This window comes from Cheilinus undulatus, unplaced genomic scaffold (genome assembly GCF_018320785.1).
Source record: "Cheilinus undulatus unplaced genomic scaffold, ASM1832078v1 Contig15, whole genome shotgun sequence".
Classification (NCBI taxonomy): domain Eukaryota; kingdom Metazoa; phylum Chordata; class Actinopteri; order Labriformes; family Labridae; genus Cheilinus; species Cheilinus undulatus.
The window spans coordinates 82,632-107,661 of record NW_024571682.1 but is presented as its reverse complement, the minus strand read 5'-3'; the positions used below and the strand labels follow the sequence as shown (position 1 = coordinate 107,661).

Here is a 25,030-nt window from a genome sequence, read left to right as displayed (position 1 = left end):
CGTCAGCGGACGTCCTCTGCGCTCTTTTACGCACATTCCTCCGTCCTGGGCGCACCCGACGGTAATAAAACACAAGTTTTCATTTGAATTTGGCAGTTAAAGTCTGTCTTCTTTGTGTGGACTTAGATTCTTGTTGCAGTCTTTAGGCTACTGCGGACAGTTTTCACCTTTATAGAGGATTTCGGGGGAATTTTATTTGTAAAGTAAGCCCTATAAGAGCCACGATTCAAATGAGAGCAACCGAGCGCCTATAGTGTGTGTGTGTGTGTGTGTGTGTGTGGGGGGGGGGGGGGTGAAGAAGGAGCGGAGGGGCGCCTAATCAGAGACGTGTCTCTGTTATTGATCATATCGTTGACACATGCGCAAACAGCTGTTAAATACAGAAAATGCCGACTCGAAATAATTTTACCCACATTGCTTTGGCGCTCCTATGCGCCGCATATAGCCTAGTGCATACCCACTTTTTGCGCCACTGACAAGACATAAAAATGGGTCTGCTCAACCCGTGGACAACAAAATCTACCCTACGTTAAAAGTAGCCCAATTCTGCGGGAAAACCGCGGACCGGGCAACCCTGCAGTTTCAGTCAGTTCTACCCAGATACCGAGACGTCAAATTCCTATTGGCTGAGACAAAGGATGACGTCAGTGCCTCCTTCCTCTCCTCTCCTCATTTCAGCGTTTGAACTCTAAGAGGATGCACACAAAGTGTGACTGAGTTTAGAAACAAACATAAAGATTGTAAATTAGTCAAAGCTGAAGAATCCACGGGTCACAATGAAGACTGTGATGTTTCTGACTCTCCTGGGATTATTCCTACATGACACGACGGCAGGTGAGTTCACATTCAATCAAGTCCATTTATCGTAGAGACAGAAATGTTTCATGTCTTTGTAAACGGAACATTTGAGCTTCATTTAATATCATCTGATTTTTAGTTTCAGGACTGAAGATTGTTGAATTGTTCAGAGTGAACATTAATATGAAGAGATGAGAGATTAATATCCTTCTAAGACCCGGCAATTCATGTTTGTCCACCGTAGTGGACATGAGTCTGAGACCTGTAAGTCATGCATAATTTGTAGAATCTATCTAAATCCTGCTGTCCCCTTTAAGAAGACATCCTGGGCTCTCTTTAAAACCAAATTTGTGGGGGTGTGGCCAACACAGCACATGCACTGTTTTTTTCAAAATGGAGGAAATTTCAACTTTCATGTTTTATAGCAGTAAGTGGGATAAGTTGACCATTTTTTTGCAGATATTATGTTACTGTTGCTAAATATGAACTTTTTTCTTTAAGATCACAGTCTTGACTTCATTTTAGTAGATTTTTAAAAAGCCACAGTAATTTTACCCCTTTCAAAACACAATTTTTATTTGATGTCCATTGTAGTGGACATCGTGACTTACTACCCCCTATTTTTAATACATCAGGGAACACAGGGCTATAGATTCATTAAACACAGACTGATATATTTCAAGGGTTTATTTCTTTTGATTTTAATAAGCATGGCTTACAACCAATGAAAACACAAACTTCAGTATCTCAGAAAATTTGAATATGTCTTAAATCAATAAAATAGGATTTTTAACATAGAAATGTTGGACTATTGAAAAGTATGAACATGTACAGCACTCAGTATTTGTTTGGGGCTCATTTTGGATGAATTGCTGTAGCACTGCAGCATAGCATGGAGGCAATCAGTCTGTGGCACTGCTGAGGTGTTATGAAGCCCAGGTTTCTTTGATAGCGGCCTTCAGCTTGTCTGCGTTGCTGATCTGATGTCCCCATAGATTCTCTATGGGGTTCAGGTCTGAATCAAGCACAGTAACACCATGGTCATTGAAGCAGCTTTTGGTACCTTTGACAGTGTGGGCAGGTGTCAAGTCCTGCTGGAAAATGAAATCAGCATCTCCATAAAGCTTGTCAGCAGAAGGAAGGATGAAGGTCTCTAAAATGTCCTGGTAGATGGCTGAAAACACAGTGGACCAACACCAGCAGATGCCATGGCAGCCCAAATCATCACTGACTGTGGAAACTTCATACTGGACTTCAAGCAATGTGGATTCTGTGCCTCTCCACTCCTCCTCCAGACTCTGGGACCTTGATTTCCAAATGACATGCAAAATGTACTTTGATCTGAGAAGAGGACTTGGCCACTGAGACCACAACAGTCCAGTTCTTTTTCTCCACAGCCCAGGTAAGTAGCTTCTGACGTTGTCTCTGGTTCAAGATTGGCTTGATTCAAGGAATGTAACAGTTATAGTCCAGGTCCTGGATCCATTTCTACGTAGTGTCTCTTGAAGTCTTCAGCTGCAGTCCACTCCTTGAGAAGATCCCCATATTCGTTTCACAATCCTCACTATCCTTTTATTTTCCACACTTTTTCCTTCCAACTTTCTATGAATATGCTTGGATACAGCACTCTGTGAGCAAGCAGCTTCTTTAGCAATGACCTTTTGTGGCTTACCCTCCTTGTGGAGGGTGTCAATGACTGTCTTCTGGACATCTGTCAAGTCTGCAGTCCTCGCCATGATTGTGTAGCCTACTGACCCAGACTGAGAGACCATTTAAAGGCTCAGGAAACCTTTGCAGGTGTTTGGAGTTCATTAGCTGATTTAAGTGTGACACCATGAATCTCCAATATTAAACTTTTTCACAATATTCTAATTTTCTGAGACACTGAATTTTGGGTTTTCGTTAGCTGTAATCCATAATCATTAACAGTGAAAGAAATAAAAACTTGATGAATCTGTAGATATGAGTTAAGCTTTTTGAATTTAATTACTAAAATAAATCAACTTTTTGATGATATTATTTACTGAGATGCACCTGTATGTGCAACATGAAGAGTTTTTCTGCCATGAGTTTGAGTATTCTTGGATGGTCTGCTAAGTTTACATTTTTGTTCAAATGTTTATTGTGGGAAGTACCAGTAAGAATATTCCAGTAACTACCGGCCCTTAGTCAAATATGTGTACATTGTAGCCCTGATTGCTTCCTGGCATCTTTTCATCATTTCAAACAGAACATTGACAATTGAAATGTGCTGATTTCCTCCTTTATACAAAGTAAAATGCATTCAGATGTGTTTTCTCCATTTAACTGTCTTATTCTGCTTTAATCTTTGTGAAATGAAAAGAATGTTTGAAAGAAATCCACATGAAAACGAATTCAGTATCAAAACATTACATCACTATATTCTGTATCAAGCAAGACCCGATGTCCACTACAGTGGACAGTCCATAAAAACATAAAAAAACAATGTTTTTGAAAAAAAAATTTGCAACATGTTTCTCTCAACCACAATTCTTAAACTATCATAAAAACATCCACAAAGCAAAACTTTTTTTCCTCTGGGTCTCAGGAGGATATAGAAATGTTAATTCATTGATTTTGATCATGATTGTTATTTAGTTTCGATTTTGTCTCTAATGGTAATAAACATTCACAGTCATTAAATTTCATCTTGTTTTAAACTCAAATATCTGCACAAACATTGTTCTATTTTTAAAAAGTCAAGTTGAACCGTGTTGTCCAGATAATCCTGATCTTTGTGAATGTTTGTGTTTTGGTTTGGTCAGATCTCATCACACAGCAGCTATTAAATGTGATTGATGTCAAATATCAGAGCGTTTAGTAGATCTACACAGATAGATCTGCTGACATCAGCTTTGTGAGGAGATTTTGGGGTCTGCATTGATGTTATAACTGTTGGTCACTCAAACTCAGGAGACAACTGATGTCCACTTTTAGGTTTTAATCTTCACAGAAGAAAAGACGTGGAGCACCGTGAAAACTGAAATTATAAACAATGTACAGTTTAAAACAATATACGACATACAGACAACTTAAAACTCATAAACAATAAAACAAACAACATTTATCGTGTTCGCCTGAAAACCAACAGAAAAAGGGAACAAAAGGACAGCAGGAGTTTACTCTTATCCATGGCAACCCGCGAATCTCTCTCCGTCCTAGCTTGCTTCCGGTAACACCATGAAACTTTATTTACAGGACGAACACGGACAAATAAATAAAATAATAACTTGGCTTATAACATTATAAATATTAACAAAGTAAAAATTTCTTGACTGAAAACAAAAATTAATCTAGCAACCCTGTAAATTAAATTTATGTATTTTGCCTTTTACGTTGCCATGACAACCCAAAACAACTGACAGCGTCAGCTACAGATGTTGGATTTGTAACAGGACGCAGTAAATTATGAGTAAAATGATTGAGAAGCGCTGTGTTGATTCCAGTTTGTCCACCAGAGAGCCGTCACAAGTTTATTCCTGAGCGGAAGTGTCAGCGCTCAGTTTGGATTTTAGTCACCAAAATAAAATGTTTGAATGTCTGAAAAAATCAACTTTGACACCAGCCTCAAAAATTCAGGATTGATAAAGCTACAATGTTTGAGTGTTTCATTAACAGGGGTAGATTTATTCTTGATCATTTATGAAACATAAGCAGAAGTTTTAAAAGAACAGTAATTATTTTATTTGTATAATTTATTATAATGATGTGTTTTATGCCATTTATCAGTCTTGTTGTTTTTAATAAAGAGAAGTTAATTTTCAAAAGTGATCTGCATGTATTCAGAAACCATATAGTATTGTTGGGTTAATGTTTTTAATGAAATGTCCAATACTAAAAATCATCAGCAGAAAGTTTCCTCTCTTTAAACTTTAATTATTTGTGGCTCTGGTTCTCACCTGGTGGGTCAGGACTAAGACTGGGAAATTCATTTAAAGTCAGATTAACTCACAATATGTCCTGCAATTTTAAAATCACAGGAGGTGAAATATTTCCTAACCTGATATTTGTATCAAAATACACGTGCCTTTTTTCCCAGAATCATCTGCAAAACATCCAGCTTATCTTGTTTTTGTAGATTTTTTGTTGTTGATGACAATGAGAATGACATAAAAGTGATCATTCCTTCATTTCATCAATTTATATTGAATTTGCAATATGAGTTGAAATAATCACAATGGGACATTTTTAAAACACATTCCTCATTAGTTTAATCTATTGAAATTGTGATGCGTTTAATATTAATTGTTTATTGATAACATTTGTTGAAGAGATACATAGGATGAGGCACTACGAATAATCCAAATTTGATTTTTTCCTGAATCATCCATCCCAAATCAGGACCCAAAAGTGGGTCACAGATCTCTTTCCAGTGTGTCGTGATCGTGTACTAATAAAAAATGTGTCAAAAGTCGATGTACAGAAGCCCTAAGTGGACACACAGGAAATTCAAACTTGCATTTTTTAGGTTTTCTTATGATGATGAGTAAATTTCAGTATTTGTCTCAAGATTTACTCTTATTTATGTCCTCTTCTTTACACAACAAAGCTGTTTTTTCCCCAAGATAAGGAGAAAATTCCCCCAAAATGTCCCAAATTTCCATGCTGTCTCAGGAAAATGAAGTAAAATAAGGTGTATGCATGCACGTCCCAAAGGTATCTTAAAGGTGTTTGTTTTGTCCTGTCTCTTTGCAGTTTAGACCCCAAACGGAAGAAAACATAACTGAACAATGTTTTTTATTTCATAAATTCAAGTGGTTGGAAATTAAAAAATATTAGTGTCATGATTTCTCTCATGATGCTCTAATGAGTTTCAGCATTTAATGAGTGTGAAGAGATTATTAGATTGTGTTGAATGTTGTTTAAATCTGCTGGATAATAACATTGTTCAATGATGAATAAAAGTGTGAAATAAAACTGAACTGATGAAAACATTTTCTTCTTACAGTGACTCACTCTCTGCAGTATTTCTACACGGCATCGTCTGGAGTCCCAAACTTCCCAGAGTTTGTGGCTGTTGGGATGGTGGATGATTTTCAGATAGATTACTATGACAGTAACATCAAGAAGGATGTACCCAAACAGGACTGGATGAACAAAGTCACAGAAAGAAAAGCAGACTACTGGGAGGGGGAGACTGTAAAGTGTCAGGGTACCCAGCAGGCCTTCAAAGCCAACATTGACACTGCAAAGCAGCGCTTCAACCAAACTGGAGGTGAGTTTGTGTTTGTCTTTAGTTTTATTTGAGTGTAAACAGATTTGAACTCTCAGAGTCAGGAGTGTGTTTTCTCCCCATGCTTGAATCAGTCTGATGAAGTCTTTTCTCTGAAACAAACAGTGGGACTGAACAGAAACATGAGAGAGACTCAGACTCCTGGATGCTGCTGTACTGCTCTGATTGAGTGTTTGTGTCCATCCCATAATAATCCCCAGAGATTGTGAAGACTTGATCTCCACTAGATGACATGAGAATAAGTGGAGTGAAGTGTCCACAGTGAGGCTGGTCCATATTTCCTGTCCTTTAGAAAAGCCGATGATCACAGCAGCTTAAACAACACACAGCTGATAGAGCAACATTACTGGCTGGTTTGTCAAAGTGAGGAGCAGGACCCTGAATGGGACACAGGGTGCTTGTGCTGGGTCCTCACATGAGAGGAGGAGCAGCATGTTTTGATGAAGCTGAGTGACAGGACGACATGATAAATGTCACATTGAGATGAGACGTTTAAAGAGTTGAAGAGCACGACTCTACTGTACTGACCTGACTGTGTCCATAATCAATATAAAATAGAAGTGATCAAATCTATGAGAAGAACAAGTGCAGATTAGATTAGACTAGATGAAGTCCACCACTGTGTGTCTATGTCACAGTCAGGATGTAAAATAATGACAGACTGTTGTGTGTTAGGCAGAAAAAGAGGCAGTTTAAAGATTGAATGAGTTCATGAGACGTTGTTATGGAGCGGTTTGACTTTGAACAGATGAAAGCATGTCATGATTGATAAAACTAGAGTCAGAACATAATCAATAATGACAGACAGGAGGAGTTTGAGCTGTAAATATTGATCAGAAAACATATTTGATGAGATGAAGTCAACTGTACTGATTTCCAGTGTCCATCCCATAATATACATGTATAGATTAAATCTAGATTACAGTAGATTAATTGAACTTTACCAGTGTTTGTGTGACAGAATTAATAATCTGTTTTCTATGATTGTAGATTAAATCCAGCTCAGTGTTCTCATGTAACAAATGAAAAAGTTCACCCCAGTCTTTGTTGACCTTTTAAAATAATCAAATGTTTGATGAATAAATCCAAATAATTGTCTAATGAAAGAATCTTTAGTGTGAGCTCTTAATAAAAAGTCTTAGTCCAGATTAGATGAGATTATCTCCACTGTTCTGACCTGAGTGTTGGTCCGTCCTCTCAGGCAGCATCAAACAAACATCTGCAGCAGGAAACAGCTGTTGTTAGTGTTGAATGATTGACAGATGGATGAAGCAATCAGGACGCAGACGTCCTCCCAGTCTCCATAATGGTAGTGCTGGTCTGTGCCTTGTGTGAGCAGCTGCAGTAACACACTGCTGAACACTGTGAGGGCCGAGCAGCACCAGTCTACACACTGATCCTGGACCCAGACTCTCCTTCAGTGGAAACTTGTAGACCAGCTCAGGACAGTGGAGTGTGGAGTTTGTCCCAGGACGAGGGAAATGTTGGACTGATCCACAGAGAGTGGATGTTCAGTCCTGGATCAGTTTAATCTGATGGTCGCCATGGAAACTCAGTGTTTGTGTTTGAGAAAGAAGAGTATTGAACTGTGAAGATGTGAAATCAGCTGATCATGAAGACTGAGCTGTGATCTCACTCTGCTTCACTGACCTCTCTCTCTCTCTCTCTCAGGTATCCACATTTTCCAGAACATGTACGGCTGTGAGTGGGACGATGAGACTGAAGACATCAATGGTTTTGATCAGTTTGGTTATGATGGAGAAGACTTTGTCTCGCTGGACTTTAAGACAATGACCTATGTAGCTCCTACACCTCGGGCTGTCTTCACCAAACACAAGTGGAATAATGACAAGGCTTGGTTAGAGAATAATAGGAATTACCTCACCCAGATTTGCGTTGACTGGCTGAAGAAGTATGTGGACTATGGAAGGAGCTCTCTGATGAGAACAGGTATCAGATGACCTGATGTAGTTTTATTTTGACAGTGTTCACATATTTCCTTTATTTTTTTTAATCCTCTGACATCACAGTAAATATTTCACACATTTCTCTTCTTTCATGCTCTCTCTTCATCTCTCTGCTTCCCCTCACTTATTCCTACATTTTCTCTCTCTTTCTCTCTGCTGTATATCTGACTTTTTCAACATTTTCTCTCTTTTTATTGTAATATCTGTTCTCTTCCACCTTTCCAATATAACTCAGCCTCCCTCAAGCTCTGCTTATGTCTTTGTCCCCTCTGCTCCCTCCTCTTTTCTTTATTCAGAGATATTAATTTAATCCTGTTTATTAGAATGACATCTATTCTCTCTATGTAGTCTTTGTGTTACTGAGGCGTTTAAATCCATGACATCAAACAGGAATAGTGATAGTAAATAAGAGTAAATAATGATGAAGAAAGTCTAAACAGTTGGGTCCATCTCTCTCTCTCTCCCTGATTTTGTCCTCTATCCTCTGTCCTGTCCAAATAAAGACATAAAGCTCCACAATAATGTTAAATGAGAGAAACTCTAAACGGTCTTTCTGTGTGCTCTCCAGACCTCCCCACAGTGTCTCTCCTCCAGAAGTCTCCCTCCTCTCGGATCACCTGCCATGCTACAGGTTTCTACCCCAACAGAGCCGTGATGTTCTGGAGGAAAGATGGAGAGGAGCTTCAGGAGGACGTGGACGTTGGGGAGATCCTCCCCAACCCCGACGGATCCTTCCAGATGAGTGCTGACCTGGAACTTCCCTCTGGAGACTGGGAGAAGTACAATTGTGTGTTTCAGCTGTCTGGTGTGAAGGAGGACATCGTCACCAGACTGGAGAAAAGAGAGATCAAAACCAACCACGGTAAGACCTGGATCAGACGTGATGAAAGAGCGAATTTTACTGTAACAGTCGTGTGCTGGATGAGAAGTTTAATCTCTCAAACTTTTCAGATTTGATTTGTTTTGAAAAAAGAGTTTAATTTTTTGGAGAATTGTTTATAATCAGTTTTCTTATCTTTGTACTGATAGAAAAATAAGTGTGAATATGTTTTTCAAAGCTCTCATGGTGCTAAACATCAACATGTTTTCAAGAAAGCAGCGTTGAGATAAAGCGAGACAACAGGACTAGAAAATGAGCTCAAACATAGATGGAGGTTTTATTTACAGACACGTCAGGATGAAAATTCACATCATCAGGACAAACAGTGTTTATTTCCAGGATGATGGTCTGCAGATGTTCTCCTCCTCTAACCTGCTTCATCGTCACAGGTTGTAACTGTGGTTTATTGATTTCTGATCAACAGTGGATAACACGATCATCGGCATCATCGCTGGAGTTGTCATTCTCGCTGTCATCATCGCTGGCATTGGATTCCTGATTTACAAGAAGAGAGCACGTAAGAGACACAAACTTTGTCCCATTTGTTTTCAAAGTGATTAAATTTTAGACTTTGAGTTGGTTTCTTTTTAGGATGTTAAAGTGAAGCAGATTTAATCTCTGTTTGATTAAGTAAGGTTCGGTTTGGTTTGGTACAGAAAAGCCCAGAATAGTTGGTGTTTCCACAGACACCTGTACCCTCACTTGGTGGGTGGACTGTAGGGGGTTTGTAACGTCACAGGCAGCGCCAGTCTCTGCTGTTCCAGAAAATTCAGACTGCTGACAGAAATCAGTAGGGATTTAGCAGTAAACAGCTTTATTTCAGCTGATAAGTGCCTTTTTAATAACTTCATCTTAAATATGTTAACTGCGGTCAGTCCAGATCCTCAGCTGATGGAAAATATTCATAGAAATGTTTTGAGTCGTAACGGTACGTTAAAGACTCTCTAAAGTGAAAATGAATCTGTATTTAGGTTTTTTGTATGATGTATTAAAACATCTCTAAGTTTATGAAATTAAGCTTCAAAATCATGAATAATGAGGCAGTAAAATCTGCTCCAGGATGGTGTGGGCGTGTCTGTTGAATGAGCTGAAGCCACGCCCACTCAGGAGAAATACGATCCTCTCAGATTTAAGAAATGTTACAATCTGAATGTTGACCTGATGATCAGAGCACAGCTGCCTGGCTCTGTGCCAAAGAAGATAAAAGGTCAGTTTACTGGCTCAAATCTCTGTTATGATGCTTTAAATCAAACTCAGCCACAGCAGGGGCCGGATACTGGATTCAGGATTAACCTGAGGGCCTAACAGGGTCACCTTTTTAACCATAAACTGTCACCCAGGTTTCAGCACTGATGATAAATGATTTTGACACTTAAAAAGTTAAAAATATCAGTTTAAAGGCTCACAATCTGAGAAAAGTCAATTTATTAGTTCAAAAAGGTAAAAACACGATATTGAAATTAAAAAATGTTTTTTAATAGCAAAAATATTAGAAAGAAGTCAAAATCATGATTTTAAAAGGTCAAAATATGGAATAAAATTCAAAATTTTAAATTGAGAGTCTAAGAGGTCAAGCTGTGGGATTATGAAGTTTGGAGTTGAAAATTTGAGATAAAATACAGTAAAATTAGTTGAAAGGGTCAAAATATCACTTAAAATTTAGAATTATGAATTTTAAAGCTCAAAATATTATATGAGAATTCAAAATTATGAGTTGCTCAAAGTATGAAATTAAAAGTCAAAATCCTTGATTGTGAGATGCTAAATTGAAAATGTGAAATAAAATTTTTTAAAAAGTTATTTTCCCACATTCCTGACTTCTTATTTAAATATTTTTACTCCTTATTTTTTCAGATTTTTTGACTTAACAAGGATATCTTAAATCATCAAGGATAAGTTTATATTTTTATACTTGAGGAAATCTGCAGACCTCAAACTGATGGGCCAGTTATAACAGAAATATGAGATTATCTTGTGAGCCGGATTTGACCCCAAGCCTTGAGTTTGACACCTGTGCTTAAAATGATCCTTAGACCACTGTGGCTGATAGATTTGGCAAATTTACCTCACAATAAACAAAAAAACAGCATTTAACTGACTGTTAACTTTCAATAAAGGCAGAGACATCAGCTAACAACAGACTGTAGTGAGATGAACTGCTCTGTGATTTTATATTGTAGTGTTAGAGGGGTGGGGTCAATTCCCTGCTGTAGGCTCGTGACATCATGAGCCCCACATGAAACCCAGCCAGGACAGAGGTGAAAAACTTTGTAATAGTCCAAATTCAGAATTCAGTCACATGTAGATCTCAGTGTTTTCACATGTTTACAGCAACCATACTCCAACATTTGTAGCGTGTACAGACAAAAACTTTGGATTTCACTTTACAGGGTCATTAATAAAACCACAAGATGAATCTGGGCTGTTCCAGTAGATAACACAAACATTTATTTAGTGATGAATATAATCTGAACTCAACTCTATTCTCCTTCCTCTGACCTCAAAGAAAAATGAAGACCTTAAATTTCAAATAATAATGTCAAATGATATCTAAGGTGACAAGGCGTCTGATGACAGTGGATGATGTTTTATAGCTGTACATGAAGTCCTGTGATGTCAGATTAACACGGCTGGTTTTATAGGGAGAGACTAAAAATATTTTCCAATCCATCAGTATTCATCCCAGATTAAATAAAGCAGAGTTTGTAAATTCATGTCATTCCTATTTGGTTAAATCCTGATGTTATTTCTGTGAATACACTACACTATAGCACTTTATACGCTATAATCTAAAAGTTGAGAGCCATACGGTGTGAATTTGTCTCATTAAAACTAAACTAAAGGTTTATCTGGTGTTAAAATCAAACCAGATTAAATCAGACAGCCGGGGTTCATGGATCTGGTTTTATAACGGCTACAGCCCGAAGTTTTACAAACAGATTTAACAACCACAGAGCGATCTTTTCACAGGTTAGCTAAAGTAAGAATAAGAGAATAAATCCCTGAAATACAGAGAAACAACTGATCTAAAGCTTCACATGAACAAAACTTTGACATGAATTCAGTTTCACATCCATCACTGATGAACCGGGTTAATGTGTGTCTTCAGGCTCTGATGCTGTTTTTCAAATCAGGTCCACATAAACGTCAGGAAACCTGATTTGTGGCCACATCTAAATATCCACAGTCCAGGAAACAGTATGGATCTCTGTTAGGTCCAAATATCCCTGATTTAAGTGGATATGAGTGTTTTTTCTCCTGTTTTCACCCACTCCTCTCAGAGCAGACAGATATGTTTTTTCTCCACGGCTGAGCAGTCGTGTGGCGCTGAAAGTGACGTCAGTGTAAACCCTCTATTGTTGTGTGTAGCTCCACCTTTGTGGGACGGATAGGTGAGCTTGGCACCCAAAGAGGGGTCTGTTATTTGGGACCCTTTCCATCTTTTGTTGAAGGAAACACTAATAAACTCGTACCAAACTGACCCTCACAGTGTAAACGACCTGTTGGCTCATGGCGACACACAGAAAGTCGACTCAGCTGCCAAACTTTGTGGGTGTGTTAGCGCTGCAGCAGGATGATGACAGGGAGTGGAGAAAGAAAGCGTGTCAAATCTAAACTAAAGAAAAATGTTTTATTGATGTTTGATCAGGTAGATGAGCGGATCATAACAGGAAATCAGTGACACAGGCGAGAAATGTCAAATGTTCCATCAATAATGTTTTTTCTCTGCTTTCTGTTTCAGCCAAGCGCCCTCCATCTCGTAAGTAGATCCTGATTTTATTGTGTTTAATCAGAGCTGAAATGAATTGTGTTGATGAGAAGGGTTTCTGGAGAGTTCTCTGTTGTAAACGACAGTCTCAGCTCAGAGTTTGATCCATGCTAACGTTGTTCTTCTGACCTTACAGCCGCCAGCGACTCTGGTGTGGAACAAAGCATGCTTCCCAATCCATCATCCTAAAAGACAAAGACACCAGCCTGAACTCAGTAAGTTTCTTTATTTCAGTCTAGAATTGAGCTGATTTTATTGCTGATTTTAAAAACGGAGTCCAAAGAAACCTCCTGAGATTGTTCCTTTATTATTGACACATTCAATCTGACAGAAAATCTTTGACTTTATTGATATTATACAGAAAAGTGAGACTTGTATTTAAAGTTTAGAGAGATGATTAAAATAAATGCACTTAAATGAACAAATCCTGGTTAGTTCAGACCTCAGTGTTAACCTGGATTTATAAATACTGTTCAGTAAAGTTCTCATAGAGTTTTTCTTTCTTAATTCTCTGTTTGATTCTCTTCTCTGTCTTTTTTCTGCAGGTTTATGGAGACATTTTGCACTGAAGCAATGAGCAGATCTAGAAATTTCTCTGGTGCTTCATTTGCTCTTCATCATTGAAGACATAAACTGATCAGTGAAGAATTTTATTTTTGATTCTTATTGATTGAAAAACAAAGAAAACAAGTTTGAAAATGTGTTGACAAATTCATTAGAAATCATCTCAAACATGAAGGTTGACATTTGATAGTTTTGGATTAAAAATAGGTTTCTCATGTGACAAAAAGAGTGAAAAAATACTAAAATATAGTTTAGTGCTGATTTTTGTTGTCACCTAAAGAGAAGTGAAACTAGATGAATTTGTGATCACATCACAGCGCTCTTTAAACATTCATAACAGAAACGTGTGAGTTGATTTAAACAAATCCATCATAGTGTGTGTTAAATCCGTCTGGTGTTGGGAGCTTTGTGCTAAAATAAATGTTTGTAATAAAGATGTTAATATTCATACATAACCACACAGCACAGACATGCCTTCACATTTTCTCATCTCTCCTCATACCATCCTGTTTTATTCTAATATGAACGACAAGAGTCCAGATTGTTGTCAAGCAGCATATTTGAGGTTTTTGATGTGGAGAAAGCCGTTCTTTGGTTCTCTGCTTGTTTGACCAAATGGAGCAACACAACAGATCAACATCACAAACATGAATTGTGAATTTAACTCCCTAAATTGTGTGTTTGGAGCCCCAAAGGGTGCCAAGTGTGAGTGAAGATGGTGGTCTTCTCCACTGATAAACTGTCCTCCATTTATCCTCTGATGTGAAATCGGTTTGACTCCAGGTTCCTGTGAGTTTTGGAAGGACTTCTTCAATAGTTTCTAATTCATTGGACAGAGGTTTGAGCCTGATTACTACTCCATCTCTAAATGAACGCTAAAAGAAACTTCCAGAAAATGTCTGATTTAGTCAAACATAACAGCAACATGAGCAATGAGAGCGTCAATCTTCAAATAAAAGCCCATCAGAGTTGAAGGCTCAGTCTCTTTTACTAGCCTGGTGTTAGCGGACATTTGAAATGCAAAGGCAGGCCTCAGTTAGAGAGCCCTTTGGGTGTTTAAATAGCAGGCAGATGAAAATCAAGAGACTTTTGTTCACAGGTAAATCTTCTTTCTGCTGTCAGTTCAACAGTTGATAGTCTTTGGCGTCTTTCTAGTGTCTGAGTTGAGTTTGAAAACAGTTGAAGGTTGGTCTAATGTTGATGACTTTACCATATAAAGGCAGTCATTTCATAGATGGAGCTTAATAAAAGCCCGGGCTGTTGATTGAAGTTTTGGCTCTGTTGTATCTCTGGACTCACACTCACACAATACACACCTTACACACATTTGTTTTCCAGTTCAAGTTGTAAATATTTCTGCTTATTTCTGTCACATTCATGAAATGTATTGTTTGAAAGCAGGATCAAGTGAACTGTAATGAGTTTGTTTTTTCATGATGAATTGTGACTCCTTTGTCTTTCCTTCATTAATATCTCTGTTTTCCTTCAGTTTAAAGGCTTCAGAGGGATGAATTGAACTGATGTGTTGAAGCATTTTTATTTGCACTGAGACTTTAAAGGGTTGTGGGATGTGAAATTTTCTATCAGAGCTTGCTGCAGGTATTTGTCTTTTTCTATTTAGGAAGATTTTGTGTTTTATTTTTAGCTGTAAACTAATCAAGTGTGACATCTTTGCTGAAAATCATTGATTGTGTTTGGAAATGTTTAAATTCTCGATAAAGTGGCCTTGATTTGGTTTATTTTTGTATTTGAATTTTGTGTTGATTAAAGCCCCTAAAAATCTTCATGTGTGTTTTTGTGATTTCTTATTGATTGAAAGAGTGCAGTTCTGACTTAAAGCAACAAGTTTTGCATAAACTGGTAGGACCAGTGATGGACTGGCCATCAGGAATTTGGGCAAATGTCAGCTATGAGCCGTTTGGACCAATCAGAATGGATCATCACTCCACTGAACACTGAAAATGAGTTTCAAAAAGACTAATAATACTTATTTACACTTAGAAATAATTTATGAAGTGTTTTAAAACATTTTGGATCAGCCAAAGTTATTTTGAATAAATGTCTTTTCTGTCATCATGCCCTCATGGTAGCCAGAGTGGAAAAGTTTCCAGACAGGACTGAAATGTAAAGTTGACGCAGCATCAGTGGACAAAAAGAAGATGATTTGGATGTTAAATGAGCAAAGAGAGGAGCAGAGAAAAAGAAGGATGCTGTGTGGGCTGAGGGTGAGAAAAGTAGAAAACTAGATTGATGTTGGAAACATGCCACCACTGTGGTCATCAGGGCAGCTGCTGTAGAGCAGTGGTTCTCAACGTAGGGGTCAGGACCCCCTTGGGGACAGTGAGAGACTGTGATGGGGTCACCATATGCCTTAAACTAGGAATATTTTTTCAATGATTTCAAATTGTATATTTTGCCCATTTTAATTAAAATATGTGCATGAAATGAGTTCAATGTCAATTAAAACATGGTCATTTAGTGAGATACTGAAAACAAAGTAATGTTGAATAAAGTTGTAAACAGGAAGTCTGCCCACAGATGTGTCTGAGCCCCTGACAGTCCCAGAGAGTGGCCCTCTCCAGCTGTGATTTATTGGTGCTATCAGTAGCATTGGTGCTAGCGTCCTGAATAACAGTTTCCTCAATTTGGAGCTGAAATGTGGAGGATTTATTTGTCACTATTTAACCATTCTCCCCACCAAATGTTGACATAATTATTTGCCATTTTTCATAGATTTTGCACAATTTGGACCCATTTTTGCCTTTTTTTTTTACCCACTTTTGCCACTTTACACCAGTTATGCAAAATTCCTACCTGTTTTTATGACTTTCTCTCACCAGTTTTGACCAATTTTATCACATTTTTTGCCCTATTTTTCTCAATTTTTACCTCTTTCCACCACTTTTTCCTGCCTGTTTTTTGCCATTCCTAAACCAATTCTTGCCACTTTCCACATATTGTTGCCTCTGCTGACCCATTATTGCCACCATAACCCCATCTTTCCTCTATTTATGCACATTTTGCCCATTTTAGCCACATTCCACTGTGTGTTATGCCAATTTTGGCCAGTTTAACCCATTTCTGCCAATTCTGTTTTTAAGCAAAGGGATTTACATTTTTAAGATGGCTATATACTACGGCACAAATTAATGAAAAATATATTTGTTGCTTTGATAAGAGTGGTTATTTTAAAGGTTAAATATAATAATATGTTTATCACAGCTTCACTCTACAATGGACCGTGATTTTGCTGACCTCCATGTGTCTCGGCCCCAGAAAGCTCTCCCCTCCCTCTTGAGTTTAGAGAGAATTCCCATATTTGAATGAGTTTGGTATGCATCTATAAATAACCTCAGTATTGGATCCTCAAGGTGTGTTTGATTTCTTATATGATGATCAGAATAACTGTGTCTGTGAAGATATCTGTGAAAATCACATTTTTAAAGAGCTTTTCTCCTTCAGAGTCTTAAAATGGAGCTTTTTCTGTTGAAGAGCTGAATGTAGCTATTCCTCCACAATCCATTTAGTTCAGTTTAAACCAGGGTCATTGGCTCACCACGGGATTATTTGTCATTTAGCATCTAGTTTCTATTCTTCTCTTATTCTCCAGGTTTGGATCAGATGATTTTGAAGAGAGGCAGAGACCTCCAGCTCTCCATGTTAGTCCTGAGTTTCTCTGTTGATTCAGAGAAAGGATATTTGAAAAGGTGTTTTGGATTCCTCGTCATCTTAAGGCCAAAATAGGTGAAACAGTCTCTCACTCCTCTAAAGGAAAGTTTAGGCAGGAAATCTTCACTGAAGTGATCCACTAAGGGCATAAATTCACTCTTGTTCTAATTAATGGTGTAAGCAGAGATTCTCCCAAAGGAGTTCATGTAATCTAGGAGGACCGGGACAGAAACTTTGGGCTCTGACAAACAGACAAGTAGGTCATCAGCATACAAAGTCACATAAGTCTCAGTCTTGCCTGACTTGATCCCGCTGATGTCTGGGTGCTCTCTGATTCCGGCCCCCAAAGGTTCCAGTGCTGTGTTAAACAGGGAGGGGGACAGTGGGTCCTCTTGGTGAAAACCACACTGCAAAGCAAATGAGTTGGATTTATCTCCGTTTGTAAGAACAGAGATTTTTGGTTGGTGTAGAGCAGGAGGGTTTCAAAGTGTGGGAAAGTGAGCCTCCTCCAGGAGAAAATCATTTATTCCATGGACCCCCACCCCCATAAAAATGATGATTTTAACAACTATATTTTCACACATTTATGTCCAATCTTGAAGCCTTTTTAGATGAACATTTTTATATTTGTGATATTTTGGTCTGCATATGTTTTCAAACATCCATCTTTCCCAGACAATCAGTTGTTTAGTTTCAGTGATGAACCCTGATGCCAATACTAGCTGATTTGATGCTCTACGCTCTCATTTAGTGGAACTATGAGTTTGCATCTATGCAGATGATGCAGGGTTGTGTAACAGCAGCTCATCCTCCACTTTCAGCCTTGCCTGGTGCTCACTTTTGATCAGAGCTGCTGCCAAAAAGCTGCACTTGCAGAGACTGTCTTAGTGTTTACGGCGCTGAACGTCTCAGTGACCTTCAGTGAGCAAAATTCCTTTGACTTCCTGTCAGAAAAATCCCCTGGTTTGGTCACTAGACTGAGTGCTTTTGTGTCAGTATGAGCCCAGGGTTTCCACAGCCTTATGCTGCCATTAGCTTGTACATGTGTGCTAATGAAACACTGTGGCTGTTGAGCATCATCAGGACCAATGCAGGAGAATCCTAACTTTAATAGTCCACTCTACATCAACTCTAAATCTGTCCAGTTTGCCCCATGCACAGCAGAAATTATCAAAATCAAAGCCCTCCATTGTGTTTTACAGTATAATAATAGGCCTCATTGCTCCATATACAATGTATGATAAAGAATGTAAACTGTAAATGTTTTGGTGAATTAATGGACTATATTATTATTAGATGAAAATAAATGGACTATAAAGAAGTCACTCCGTGTAAATGAGCCATGTCCATTTGAAGAGAAAGAGTGATCCTGATCTGAAGGAGGCTGGACTCTCCAAATGTCCACCACATTTTTGACTTCATTCAATTGTTGATGGCTGCTACAGAGAGAAGGATAGGTGGCAACCCACACAGATGTTGAATAATTGTTGTAACAGCCCTTTAAAGGTGGTTTTCTCATGTCTCACAGAGTCTTCATGAAGGTGTTTCTAACCTGTACATGTACGATCATGAAGAGAGAAAGGTAAAGGGTTAAGAAAGGGTTAACTGAGAAACTATGAAAACTACAGATGAAGACATGAACTTCATTTTCTTTGCCTTATAATTTGTAGTCAAAGTGATGAAAAGAATCATTTAGATGAAGCAGACTCAGCACACGTTCACTAACAAGGACCACAGCATCAACAGGATGGACCTGAACAATTATGAGGGCCCCAGCACCGACCTCAGAGTGAGGCCCCCATTGAGACTGAAGGGATTATTATTCTTCTGTCAGATGAGCGGCTACTTTGGAGGCCTCAACACGCTCAGAAACTCACCAACACTGTCAGAAAATTCAATGGTAGCAAATATTGACATGTTCTAATGTTTTCACACATGTGCATCACAACATGACTCTACAGCGCCCCCCTGGAGAGAAGCCCCTCTGCTGGGTTTGAGATACAGTACAGTCTTTTATCAGGTCTCGAGGCATGTGTTGGAATTAGAGGTACTGTCCTAAAGTGGTTCCAGTCAGATCTTACAGGGAGGACTTTTTCTCTACATTTGGGACAGTACTCCTCTGCTACAGTCCCACTTCTGACAGGGAAGAGACGACGTGATCATATCACGCCAGTTTTAGCGTCCATCCACTGGCTTCCTGTCAGCTTCAGGATCCAGTTTAAGATTCTTTGACTGCTTTTGAAAACATTGCACGGTCTAGCCCCACAATCCTAGTCTGAGTTGTTGCAGCATCATGCTTCAGTCAGAGCACTGTCAGCACATCAGATGCTCTTAGATGTTCCTAGGTGTAGCTCAACAGTCGAGGTGACAGAGCGTTTGTGGTGGCCGCTCCAAGAATGTGGAACAGTTTAGCTCAGAACTGCTCCATCTATTGAAAACTTTCAGTCCTTGCTTCAGACCCGCCTGTTTGAACTGGCTTGAAAACAAGCTGAGCTTTGACATCTGGACATTGTCTGCTCTCATTTGTACTGTTTATTATTATTAGAATGATTTTGTATTGTGTTTTATTGCCTTCTATGTCTTCAGCCTGTGCAGCACTTTGGTCAACTGTGGTTGTTTTAAACGTTTATAGAAATAAAGTTTGACTGGACTTCATTTTGGACCTTCAAAGTCTGTCAAACTATTATTGGGTTCTGATGTTGAATTCATTTATTTGTGACACTTTTTAAACATTTTAAAACTCTTTTGATACTTTAATTTGCAAGCATTCATCAATTTTACACAATTTTACCAATTTCTAACATCTTTTTTCCAATTTTTATCACATTTTAACCGCTTTTCACCACTTTTTCTTCCTGTTTTAGCCACTTTTAGCCATGTTTCTGTCCTTTGCCTATTTATTGCCTCTGCTTACCCATTTTTGCCACTTTTAACCCATTATTCCAATGTGAAAATCCCAAATTCATGCTACTTTTAACCAGATTTTACACTATCCTTTGCCAGCTTTAATAAATTTTACACAATTTTCACCAAACTTTGCCAGTTTTGACCAATTTTGATCACATTTCAACCACTTTTCATCACTTTTTTTGTCCATTTCAGCCACTTTTGAATCCCATTTCACCACCGCTTCTGCTTGTCTTTGACACTTTCCAGCTATTGTTGCCTTTGTGACCCATTTTTACAAATATTAACTCCTGTTTATCACTCTAGCACTCCATTTCTGCTAATTGTAAACACATTTCAACATGTTTTTCCCATTTTTACCACTTTCAACCTATTTTTTTCCATTTGTAACCCCATTTCACTACTTTACCTGTCTTTTGTTGCCACTTTGATCAATATTTGCATCTTTACCTGTCTTTTGTTGCCACTTTGATCAATATTTGCATCTTTCTACCTTTTTATTGCTTCTGTCAACACAGGGCCAGATCTACTAAAGGTTTGCGTGTATTAAAACGTGTGCAAACTCATTGCAGACGCAAAAAAATGTGCAAACTGATCTACTAACAGTGCGCGCTAAGGGTTGCGTCTTTCAAACAGGGGCGTAGAATTGGGTAGGGACGCTGGGGACACGTCCCTATCAATATTATGCCACTACCACATGGTCCCTTCAGCGCTGGTTATTGACAGAAACACACAAACAGTTGGATGGCACGGCCTGCGGAGTCACCAAAGCCCTCCCTACTCTAATTCACGGTGCTGGAACCGCCGCAAGCAAAGCACAACATAAACACCACACAAACAATCCCTTATCCACATAAAACCCTCACAATACACCCAACACAACCACCAACACAAAACACAAGCATTTTAATGCAAAATCACTCTTTACGTTGTCTCGCCAGGGATGAGCTGGCGCAAGTTTAAAACATTGGAAGTAACTATAGTAAGAGTGGAAAACGCACAGCAATGTTCATAAAACGTGAGACCTACATGTAGCATACACATGTCCTCTGAATTTTCCATCTTCTGGCTTGAAGTGTTGGAATTTCTCTTGTAACTCTAGCTGCTCTTGTCTTTGCTGCTCTTAAAGCTGTCTGATGTTTTTAGGGGCAGTTTTCTGGCTGCATGTGGTTAATCTAAGATTTGGTGCAGTACTTGCAGCCTTAGTCTCTCTCTCTCTCTCTCTCTCTCTCTCTCTCTCTGCACCTGTTTGTAGGTGCGCTCTTGTCCTAGGGGTGTCATTCATGCGCTGGAATGGTTATTGTGTACCTTCAATTGTCATCCTGGCAGCGCCACTGATCATACTCGACCATTTATCAACAAGTATGACATTATATTAGATATAATGTGCAATGATGTCTTATCAGGAGAATACAGAGTAGTGAGGCAGTTGAAGCGATGAAAGGTGGAGAGACTGAGGAAGCTCAGGTGAGGTCTTAAACTGATTAGTGAAACATGTATTAACCCATTAATACTTTTTAAACATAAACAATTTTATCAAGAGAAGAACTGTCATACATTCAGGGAAGAGACAGGAGAGGCAGATGGAGCTTCAGGGTGTGAGGTAAGGTCTAAAAATCATATTATTGATAATAATAGATTCAGAAAGGAGAACAGGTAAGGACTGATGTCAGGTTGATTTTTTAAAGATCAATTTTCAATAATTATTTCATTATTTCCACAGTACTGTAAGGTTTGGGTTATGTTATGATGAGGTTATCAGCTGAAAAAATGTAAATGTATTATTTTAGCACACTCAAAGCGATTTATCAAACCTGAAAGCAATTTTGCTCATAGAAACTGCGTCTATGTTCAGCACGTCTCAAAAGGAGGTGCAAACTGTTTGTGCGTAATTGCGCACGCATGGCTGCAGTTATTGTGGCAAGAAGGAGACACTGAAACGATGAGAGAGGACGCAGAGAGCGCATTTTTCACCCTCTTGTGAACATTTTTGGAATGAATGAGGAAACTGTCATTAAAACATATCGCCTATCCAGCCTTGCCATTTCGGAGCTGTTGGAGGAACTCAGAGCAGATTTGGAGCCAGCCACGAGAAGGAGTCACACAATGCCTAGCGACAGCGTCACCAAAAAAAGGAAATGAAAATGAGTTTAATTTGAACTTATGGTAATGAATGAAATGATGGAAAACGGCAGGTTTTCTTTGTACAGTTAAAAAGAAAATATTCCCAGTATATTTAATGGTATGACAGGTGGGTACCAACTGTCATTCTGGTATGTTGATGTCATTTTTGTGTATTGATATGTGGTTAAAATAATGTATAAAATAAGACGAGATAATATAAGGAGGATGTGTCACTGGGAAACTGCACTGGGAAAGTGCTCCTACAAGAACGGTTGCTGTTTCCGTTAGATTTGGACTTTTAGTTTATTATGAAATTATAAAGACTGAGATAAAATCTTTCATTTTGTTGTGACCTACTTTTCATTTAAGTTTATGCACAACGTGGACTTCTGTTCTGGGAGGTGTTAATTAAATGGGAAGCGCTTTAAACTCATTACGTTCTCTTGAGAGATGTATTGATTATTGTGGTATACCAGGTAAAAAATACAAAAACAAGACGATCTCACCCAGATCCAGGACGCTTAATCCTACAGGGAAAACTCTTTTTCTTCTTTGCTGTTGCTCATTTCAGTGTTAGGCTTCATCCATCAACTCCTCTAATTCTGGAAGGTCGAATTTCATTTTGCGTGTTCGGCTCTCATGCAGCAAACCATGACACACGCAAAACCCTCATTTAAACAGGCGTGCCTGCAACAGGTTTGCGCCTCTTGTCATTTGCGCATTCACTCTTGGTAAATCACCCGCAAACCGCCAACCCCAAACGCAAAATTTTAGATAGTACACGCAAATTGGGGTCTTAGTAGATCTGGCCCACAGTGTTGCCACTTTTAACCCATTTTGATTATATTTTAAAGAAAGGGTTTTACATTTTGAAAAAGGCTGTATACTACACAGCATAGATGAATGAAAATATTTGTTGCTTTGATAAGAGTGGTTATCATTCAGGACAAAATCAAACATGGTTATCACAGCTTAACGTTACAATGGACCATGATTTTGCTGACCCCCATGGCCCCCCATGTGTCTGGGCCCCAGAAGGCTCTCCCCTTTACACCCCCACACCCCCCATGACCAAAGTCAAACTGACTCCATCTGACACAGCGGCCTGACAAGTCAGAGTTCAAACAACAGCTGTTTTTCTTCAAATCCTCATCATGTTGTCATCATTCTTAGGCCTCCATGTTTACCTGTCTCCTTCAGATCAGCACCTTTACCTCCCTGATGACATCAGGTGGTCCGTACACTGAGAGAAGATATCAGCAACATCTACCAGAACAGAGGAGCACAAGAACAGGAGGAGGATCATCAGAGAGTGGTCGCCACCTCTCCATCCTCCCAGGTCAACCCACCAACATGCTCTCTGACCTCAACACCCCCTCTCCTGTCCAACCAGAGCCCACAAAACACACACCTGTCTCTCTCCAACCAGAGCTCACCAGATCCACATTACTGCCTCCATCAGATCTTCACCTGAACAGAAGAAAAACCATCAACTCAGAGATCTTCAGGAGCTGCACTCAGATGTCTGATGTGAGTGTGGTATGCCATGAAAACACTGATGACCAACATCTGTATGAGCGTATCCACCTTAACGACAGAGGGGTCAGACTGTTCACAATGGTCTTTTCTAGCAGCTTCTCCAAAATGGAGCTGGAGGAAACCATCAGGACTTCACCAAATACTAATACTCTGAAAACAAATGTGCGGCTCAAACTGGACCACATAGAAGTGAATTTTTCAAACAGTGTGGTGGTGTCCATCAGGGCTGCAGTCTATCAGCAACCCTTTGAACATTTACATCCACCATCTATCCAAACTGGTGGAGAATCCCTCAGCCCAAGGACTGGACTAAGAGGGAGAAGAGGTGAAGTGTCTTTTCTATGCTGATGACTTTCTACTGTTGTCACAAACAGAACAAGGTCTACAAGAGCTTTGAAATGTTCTTCATGTGAAAACTGGAAGATCCGTGTGAATCTGGAGAAAACTACAATCATGATGTTTGAAAAGAAAGTCAAAAACATCAATTCAGTTTGAGAGACACAATTCTGGATCAGTCTCCAGAGTACACTTACATGGGTCTAGTGATTAGTGCATCAGGACATTTTTCTGAGGCTGTGACCTCAATGGCTGATGAAGCTGGTAGAGCTTATTACAGCATCACAAAAACTCTTTTCAGCTGAAACCCCCCTGTAAGGATTTGGATCAAGATCTTTCAAAGTGTCATTGAAGCAATCCTTCTATATGAAAGCAAAGTTTGGGGTGAATGAATGGAAGCAGAGCTCTGGGACTCAAACCCAGTGGAGAAAGTCCATCTGGAGTTGTGTCAAAACATTTGAAGGATCCACAGGAAGTGCTGAAACCACGGCTACAGAGCAGAGCTGGGTCAGTTCCCTCTCTGAATTCAAATCAGCAACAGAATCATTAAATTCACCAACTACCTCCTAGAATCTGAGTCTGATTCATACCAACACAGAGCTGATTTAGACCAGCAGCACTCTGTGATCCCTGATAGAAACAGCAGCTATGAAAACACAAGAGCCACATGTCATGGTAATGATATTAACGGAGTTCAGGTATCTCAGGGTCTTGTTCACAGTCAGGGTAGAGCGGAGCGTGAGAGTGAGGGACAGATTGGTGCAGAGTCAGCAGGATTGGAGACGTTGTGCTGGACTGTCATGGTGAAGAGGGAGCTGAGGAAGAAGGCAAAGCTTTAGATCTACAAGCCAATCTTTGTTCCTCTGATCTTTGGGTGGAGACCAAAACAAAGAGACTGCAGATACAAGCGGCTCCGGAGGATGGCTGAGCTCAGCCTTAGAGAGAGGGTGAGGAGTTCAGACATCTGGAGGGAGCTCAGAGTAGAGCTGCTGCTCCTTCAAATGAGAGGAGTCAGGTGAGCTGGTTCAGGGATTTGATCAGGATGCTTCCTGGGGGTCTCCCTGTGGAGGTCTTCTGGGCATGTCCAACTAGGAGGAGACCTCAGGGTAGACCCAGAACTCACTGGAGGAATTCTATATTCATCTTGAACATGTTTATTACAGCCTGAGGTCAAACTGACTGGATGAACAGTAGGGGAGAGTGGGGTGAATTGTGCCAGTTTT

The 25,030-nt window shown here is 39.3% G+C and overlaps 1 protein-coding gene across 1 annotated transcript; it reads left to right on the top strand.

Moving 5' to 3' along the window:
* The first annotated feature begins 692 nt into the window (after positions 1 to 692).
* On the top strand, positions 693 to 15,016 carry LOC121506626 (class I histocompatibility antigen, F10 alpha chain-like). The gene is made up of 8 exons (XM_041782443.1): positions 693 to 834; positions 5,768 to 6,034; positions 7,724 to 8,002; positions 8,588 to 8,881; positions 9,324 to 9,416; positions 12,642 to 12,659; positions 12,805 to 12,883; positions 13,214 to 15,016. Exons 1-7 carry the CDS (start codon positions 777 to 779, stop codon positions 12,855 to 12,857), a joined length of 1,062 nt encoding a protein of 353 aa, XP_041638377.1. The 5' UTR covers positions 693 to 776; the 3' UTR covers positions 12,858 to 12,883; positions 13,214 to 15,016.
* The last annotated feature ends 10,014 nt before the right edge of the window (positions 15,017 to 25,030 follow it).

Excerpts from the sequence above, each read along its gene's own strand:
- LOC121506626 (XM_041782443.1), top strand. The coding sequence starts at position 777 with ATGAAGACTGTGATGTTTCTGACTCTCCTGGGATTATTCCTACATGAC. Across the intron at positions 6,035-7,723 it reads GCGCTTCAACCAAACTGGAG|GTATCCACATTTTCCAGAAC; the intron begins GTGAGTTTGTGT and ends TCTCTCTCTCAG. Across the intron at positions 8,882-9,323 it reads AGAGATCAAAACCAACCACG|TGGATAACACGATCATCGGC; the intron begins GTAAGACCTGGA and ends TCTGATCAACAG.